Source organism: Tetrao urogallus (genome assembly GCF_951394365.1).
Source record: "Tetrao urogallus genome assembly, chromosome: 15".
Classification (NCBI taxonomy): Eukaryota; Metazoa; Chordata; class Aves; order Galliformes; family Phasianidae; genus Tetrao; species Tetrao urogallus.
This window is the reverse complement of record NC_136828.1, coordinates 10,378,275-10,385,808: the sequence shown is the minus strand read 5'-3', so window position 1 is coordinate 10,385,808 and position 7,534 is coordinate 10,378,275. Positions and strand designations below refer to the sequence as shown.

The following is a 7,534-nucleotide window of genomic DNA, read 5'->3' as shown; positions in this document are numbered from 1 at the left end:
CTGTCAGGCAGCCCCACCAGCAGCAGACCAAAACTCAGAGCACTTCAGAAACTTCTCAGCCTGGGATGGCTTTTCATATCAGAACCCCATTCCAGCAGTGATGCCGGTGCCCGGCACAGCTCCTCTGTTCTTGTGTGTGAACAAAAGCTCAGTTAAAGGTGGAAGATGAGAGTGTGGCAGTGGCAACAGCTGCGCATCGATTCCTTTGGCGGAGGCAAAGTGGTGCTGATGGAGGAGCTGGGATGAGCAGCCCCTGACCGGGATGCACAGAGGTGCCCACAGAGGTCGGGCAGAAGGATGGAGTCACTGCTAACTGGGAATTCGGGTGAGTGGAAGAGAACAGTCTGTAGCCTACAGCCCTCGTGCAGAGGCTGTGCTTTGTCCGCCCATCCTGGTGGAAATGGGTGCTGGAGGCAGAGGGTGAAGCAGCTGTGGTCCATCAGCACGGGGAGCAGCCCTCCTTTCCGGCCCCGTTCAGGAACGCTCCCCGCAGTCACACCATGGGCGTCTTCTCTTGTGAAGGGGAACATATGATTTTGAAGTGGCCATCGTTGGGGCTGGGGATCGCCCCGGCACTGCCTGTGCTGCATATCCCAGCGTGAGAGGCAGCAGCTCGTTCCCCTGCATGGCAGGAGGGGCTGTGGCAAGCTTTGGTCTCCTGCACAGCGGAGCCGTGGCCGGGGAAGCAGAAGCCGCAGGTTTCCACCGGCTCTGAGACTTTGCTGCCCGTGGATCCCTCACCGACGCTGCCTGCTTCCACCAGGTGATCTGCAGATAGAGGCATGAAATTCTGCAGAGCTGCACCACAGCCTGCAAGGAGGCAGTGCTGGAAGCGCAGAGTTTAATCACATGCGCTGCTGCTGTGCTTGAAATGCGTCGTCCGTGTTTGTCCGGCTGCCCCAAGAGCAGAGGGGTAAACGGGAAAGTGCCTAGGGCAGGAAGGCTGCAGGTGTAGGGCTAAAGCAACTGTAACATTTATAATGTTACATGTCAGTTGTCTTTTCTTAAGTGCTCCTTTTGCACTGTGTGCAAATGCAGTGGTGCAGTGCTGTACAGGACACAGGGGCTGCTGGCTCGAGGGCCACGCAGCACTGCCTGGGCTGGTGAAGTGCTCTGCTCTGTTATCTGAGCTCTGACAACCAAGGCTGAGCACGGGGTGTTCAAAAGCAGACAGGAAATCCCTTTTCACCTCTCAGCTGCCCTTAAAAGCAAAGGCTGAACAACACTGCATCCTCAAAGTCCTGCTCCTTCCCAGGCTGTGCGGCCCATTGCTGTTTGTTCCCTCAAACAGCCTTATGCACAGCGTGGCTCTGCTTTCAGGTGACAGCCACCCCCGGCTGCCCATCTCCTCCCCGTGCCCCCAGCACTCACCTTTGGCGGGGTCCTCCCGGCAGTGGCAGGTCCCTGTGCTGGCCTGGCAGGAGCCCACCTCCCCCTTCCTCCGCAGGTGTGTCCAGCCCAGCACCAGGGAGCAGACGAGGGCGCAGAGGCAGAGCCCCAGCAGTAGGTACACCACCAGCCATGGCTCCTGTTCCACACAAAGCTTCTGCTCCAGTGCAGCTGCAGGAGGTGATGCTGAGATCAGGGCGGCTGGAGGGGAGTGGCTGGCGAGCAGAGATCCTGGGGGGCAGACAGAGCAGAGGGCAGAGAGGCACAGAGCAGAGTGCCCAGAGCTGTGGGTGCCCCATCCCTGGAGGTGCCCAAGGGCCCATGGGCTGAGCTGGGGGGGGCAGCCAGCCCGCAGCAGAGGTGGGGCTGCATTGTCCCTTCCAACCCAACCGTTCTCTGATCTTTAGGTGCCACCGTTCCAACCCACATCATCCTATGATTCTCTGATCTTTAAGCTTTTTTCCAATCCAAAGCATTCTCAGATTCTGCAAAACCTTTCTGCTGTGTTGCTCACGCTGTCAGCTTTTTGATAGGGAAAGGATGCTAACAGCGTTAATGAACTCTGCTTGGGGAGAAGCTGGAAGCAGCCCTGCAGCTTGCATTTCTCGGGGCTGGCAAAGGAGATCTTTTCAACCCCAGTGTGGGACTTGCAGCTCACCCAGGTGGGAAATGCAACAGCTGCATGGACTGCAGCCACACCCTGTATCAGGACAAAGGAGCTGTGCTTGCTGCCTCTTCCATCCCATAAACTTGCACCTCTTCCACCTCTCATCCCCCAGCTTACCTCCACATGCTGCATCGCACTGCTTGGGGTGCTGCCCACAAACTGTGCTGCAGTTGATGCATTTTTTCACCAGCTCGTCGTAGTAGAAGCCAGCTCTCCTGTTGCAGACTGCAGACTCTGCAGGAAGGGAAGGAGAGGAGCAGAGCTCGCTCTGAGCACATCCGTGGCCCACTGGGGAGGGATGGGGCCATGGGCCGTGGGTTTGTGTGCAGGGTTTGGGGGCAGTGTGCCTCTGCTCCCCTCTCCTGCCATGCAGAGCTTACAGTGCAGCTTTGCACACCTCCTGATTGAGTTTATCATTACATACATAAGCTGCACCTGATGTGTCCCTTCATCAGGTGACAACTGTGGGTTATTGCTGTTAATGCAGCTCCAGAAAGGCTTCATCAGACCCCAGGAAGGAGTAGTGCAGGGACATCACAGAATCGGGATTGGAAGGGCCCTATCCCTTTGACTCCTGCCCTTTAGATATTGGTCAGCACTGATCAGATCCCTCTCAGACTTCACAGCCCAGGGCTCTCAGCCTTTCCCTCGGTGCTCCAGGCCCCCACCATCTCTGCAGCCCTCTGTTGGGATCTCTCCAGCAGTTCCCTGTCAGCATGAGGCTGGGATCCCAGCCCCGGGCTGCAGATGCAGGCTCCCCAGGGCAGAGCAGAGGAGAGGAGCATCTTCCTCACCCGCTGGCCTCACTGCAATGCACTGCAGGGAACCATTGGTCTTTTGGGCCACCAGGGCACCCTTCCGGCACACAGCCGGCTGTTGGTCAACCACTGGTCACCCTGCTGGCCACAAAGACGCTCAGCTCTTCCCTGCAGAGCCCTTCCCAGCAGCTCAGCCCCAACCTGTACTGATGCGTGCAGTTATCCCTCCCCAGGTTACAGGGCTCAGCACTTGTCCTCATTGAACCTCACGGGGTTCCACTCTGCCCAACTCTCCAGCACACGATAACACGGACAACTCTCTGCCGTACTGCACCGAGCTGCTGCCAGAGCCCACTGCTGTGTTCCCCAGCACTGTGAGGTTGCAATTCAACGCCCCACTCACCGCACAGCGCCGTGCACCTCCGCACAGCCGAGTGCCCGCACATGAGGCTGCAGGGGATGCACACGCACAGGAGGCTGTCCCAGTACTGCTGGTTGGTGCAGTTGTGCATGGTGGTTTTTCCCAGGCACGTCCCATCCATGGCTGTGAGAGGAGAGGGAAACGTGTGCGGGGTCGGTGCGCCCTGCGCTGAGACCTGTGCAAGGGAACAGCCGTAGTGACCATCGGTACCAACTGCTGAATCGGTTTGTAAGTCTAGAACGTTCTGAATTTCTCTGTGGCCCTGGGGCTGCTCCTGCCGCCCTGCACGTAATTTCTGACATCTCACTTTGGTGTGTCAGCATCATATCGAAACCCACTTCTGATGTGTCGCATTTTCCTAAGCAGCAGAAAGAGAGGCGTCCCTCGGGGGCAGCTCTCAGCAGCACACGGGGGCCCCGAAAGTAGGAGTGCTTCTGCTATTCCCCTCTCTGTGTCTGTGCTCAGGGCTGGGGAGAGCAAAGGGATGTGATGCTGATGGAGACATTGGTGGAAGCAGCAGAAAAGCTCAGGAGGGATGAAAATTTAAAGGATGCTGTCCCTGTAAGGGTTTCGTTCTTAGCAGCCGTTTGCTGATGTGGGCACCCACATCCCACTGTGGAGCCACAGCTGTTTCCTGTGAGTCAGCTGCTCTGGATATGGGGAGATGAAATGTTTGAGGCTCTGACATGCAGCGCTGAAATCTGTGCAGTACCTCAGCCGGGGCTGCTGCCTTCATGGAGACACAGTTTGATTTCAGTATAGAAATACCCCTGTGCTCCAGGAGGGGTCTGTATCTCTGCAGTGAGATACAGCCCCTGTAGTCCCAGTTGTTCCATCCACATTGCTGTGAGTTGACTGATAGCAATGTCTGCAGTGCAGCGTGGCTCAGGCCTGCACTCTCCTCCAATGCACTTTCAGGACTTTTTGTCCCCCAAGAGATGTCTCCCATGGATGGAGGCGAGCTGAGCGCTGTCCTGCAAAGCCAGGCCATGCATCCCCCTGCACACACCCAGCACCCAACCTCCATCCAAAGCATCATGCGACCATTCCTGCCCCACAGCACCAACCATCCCCACTGCCCCACAATGCTCTCCTCTCCCTTCCAGTCCCTGCAAATGCAGCCCCCAGGCCAGCAGCCCCACCGAGGGTAACTCACACTCAGCTCTCCCGCAGTGCCTATTGTGTCCCGGCTGCTGCCATCGTGCTGCCAGCTCCGGCCCTGCGCACTACTCTGCAGGTTTATAATTAGAGGTAGATTTGATTAATGCCTGGGCCATGTGTTTCCTGGGGCTTCCCCTTATCCCTTCGATGCAAATTGGCCACGCGCACAGCGCAGTGCATTGGCTCCTTGAGCTGCTGGGGGCTCAGGGATGGGGGGGAGGCACTGTCACCAGGCACAGAATGGGGGTGTCCTGGTCCTGGTCCTCGCAGCAGGGAGATGTCCCATGGGGTATGCGGATCTGCAGCCTTGGCGTCACTCATCTTCATGGGAGCTCTTCTACCAGGGGGAACAGAGCAGAGCTGCGTCAGGGGAGGGCCGGGTTGGGGGTAGGAGAAGGCTCTGTGCCAGAGGATGATGGGCATGGAACAGCTCCCAGGGTGTTGGGCTCAGCCCCACACTGCTGGAGCTCAGGGGCATCAGGGCACTGCCCTCAGACATCAGGTTTGGGTTTGGGTGGTGCTGTGTGGAGCGGGATTGAGATTCCATGATCTGTGTGGTTCCCTTCCAACTCGGGATGTTCTGTGATTCCACAGTTCTTCTGCTGAGCAAAACGGACACCCTGGGATGGGCAGCTGGCACTGTGTTGTTGCTTTCCCAAGCTTTGCAGAGGAAAGGAGCAGCGATGTGAGCACGGGGCTGTGCAGCCAGAAGGATGGCACAGTGCGCAGTGCAGGTGGGGAGGAGCGATGCTCCCACCCAAGGGTACCCCCACACTCCATAGGATCTCTTTAGAAACAGCAAACCAGGCTGGGCAGCTGCTCTTTTCCCCTTTTTCCATTGATGGAGCGTTGATTCCTGCCAGTTTCTCCCTGTTTCCCACAGCACTGCAGCACGCGACAGTGACTCAGCTCAGCCCGGGGGGTGGTTCTGCAGAAGCAGCAGCTGGAGGGGAAGGAAGGAGCGATACCTGCTACTTTCTATAAACATCAGTGGGGCAGCATCAAGGGTTTTCCGTTCAGCACAAAAACTCCTGCCCTGTGTGACTGGGGCCGTGAGCTGGTGGGGTTGGTGTTGGTGGCATGGAGCTCATCGCCCATGGCAGAGAACGGTGCAGGGGACAGCTCTGCTGGGAGCATCTCATGTCAGGATGGGCGTCCCTGGGGAAGCGCCTGCTGCACGAGTTCCCATGGATCTACTGCTCTGACTCCAAAGCTGAATCTCAGTCAATGGGCTGCATTCCCCACCATGGGATATCGGAGGTGAATCTGCTCAGAGAGCAGAGCAGCCCAGCACCCCATGGCTGCGTGCAGCCCGCGTTGATGCTGCAGCAGGGAAGCTGTGAACGTATCACAGCTCTGCACGTGTGGCTGGTGGTCAGGGTTATGGTCAGGGTGAGAGCTGTAGGAGGGAAGCAGAGGTACACCTGGGAGACGGCAGCTGCATGGCTGAAATGATGCTATGGAGCCTGGGGAGGAAAACACGCCCTTTGCTGCGCATCCCTGTGGTTGTTCATGCTGCAGCCTCAGCCCCTGAGCTCGGTGCTCCAGGAGCCCATGGATTGCCCACCTGCAGGGCTGGCAGCAGAGGAAAATGTGATGTTGGCGCTGTGAGTGTGGCAGAGCCAGGCTTGGAGCTACAGCCACATCTCTGCAGCTCTTGGGACTTCGGAGGGGAAACCTGCCTCTGCAAATAGCAGCAGGACACTTGCAGTTTCCCCTCTGTGTGCCCTCAAGAGGGAAGTGAGAAGCACTTGGGGGTGCTTTGTCCCTCCTCAGTGAGCAGAGGAAGGCCCTGCGAGCTCAGCTTTAAAATTCTCAGCTCGTGCTGTGACTGGGACCTCGCTCCCTGGTCGGGTACCTCCAAGCAGCACTGGCCCTCCTGTGGCCTCTGAGGTGGCACACGGCTCTCAAGTGCTTCCGAACACCAGCGTGCAGAGCAATGCTTTCCTGGGCTGTTTTTGCTCAGGACTTGCTGCTTTCTGCATTCCCTGTGCTCACATAGGAATGGACCTTGGCCAAGGCATTTCTTGCACACATGCACCCTGTGAGATCCAAAAAAAGGCTGGAAGGGGGGAGGAGGAGAAGGGGAAGAGGAGACGTTTGGAACCGAAACTGAGCAGAGCACAGATGGTGCCGAGCTCATTTCTTTCACCCTGGCTCCCTGCAGACACCTCTCGAACGGCCGTGGCCGCGATGCGGGCGGTGCTCCGCGCATCCCCCGGGGACGCCGCTCCGCGACCACAGCGGCACAACAGCCCACAGCCGCTCCTTCTGCTGAGCGGCTCCGCACCGCCACCCGCAGCCTCGGGGGGACGCGGGGGAGCGACAGGGCGAAGTGCTGCTCCGCACCGGGAGGTGGCAGCCTCGGTTCGCTCTGTTCCGCGCTGCGGTTCCCGCAGCCCCGCAGCCCCGCAGCGCACACCGAAGCGGGAGGTTCCGCAGCCCACGTGCGGCTCGTTTTGCATCACGGCCTCGTTCTGCTGCCGTCGCGTGGGGGCATCGCCATAAGGATGCTCGGAACCCATCCGCGTCTCCGTGCCGCGGGGTCTGACCCAGCAGCTGTGTTGGGTGCCGTCCCAAGGCGAAGGTGCCTCGCCAAAACCCAGTGCAGAAGAGGAAGGTTACCAAAAATCAGGCTGGCTCCCCAAATCTGGCTTCATTTGGGGTAAGTGTTCCCTGTCCCAGTGCTGTCACAGAAGCACCGTGGTGTGTGCCATGACCGAAGCACCATCGATGCGTGCAGCGTTTTCGTGAGCAAATCCTTACCATTGCCCCGTCCCACACCCAGCATTCAGGGGGCCCCATCCCGACAGCCCCAGCGAAGGGCCGTTCCCTGCACTGGGCAGAGGGTGTTGCAGGAGGAGGGCTGCTCCTTGCAGGAGCAGGCTTGCAGGATGCAGAGTTAATGCAGTTAATTTTTAATGCTGAAAAACCCTGGGGAAATTCCACGGGGTTGGAGGGAGGTCAGCGGGAGCCAAATGGGGAAAGGGGATAAAAGGGCCGACCCTGGGAATTACAGAGCAGGTAGGGCTGATGGCGATCCCCGGGCAAATGATGGGCTGGGTAACTGGGGACAGTGTCAGCCCAAAATTAGAAACTAAAAATATAATTAAGGTCGTTAGTTTGGTTTCATGGACG

General features: G+C 58.3%; 1 protein-coding gene across 1 annotated transcript; it reads right to left on the bottom strand.

The window, feature by feature from the left end:
• Positions 1 to 493: 493 nt before the first annotated feature.
• TNFRSF13B (TNF receptor superfamily member 13B) lies at positions 494 to 3,356 on the bottom strand (the record flags this gene model as incomplete). Its single annotated transcript, XM_079542737.1, has 4 exons — positions 494 to 768; positions 1,372 to 1,620; positions 2,174 to 2,290; positions 3,218 to 3,356. 4 exons carry the CDS (start codon positions 3,354 to 3,356, stop codon positions 494 to 496), a joined length of 780 nt encoding a protein of 259 aa, XP_079398863.1.
• Positions 3,357 to 7,534: the final 4,178 nt, after the last annotated feature.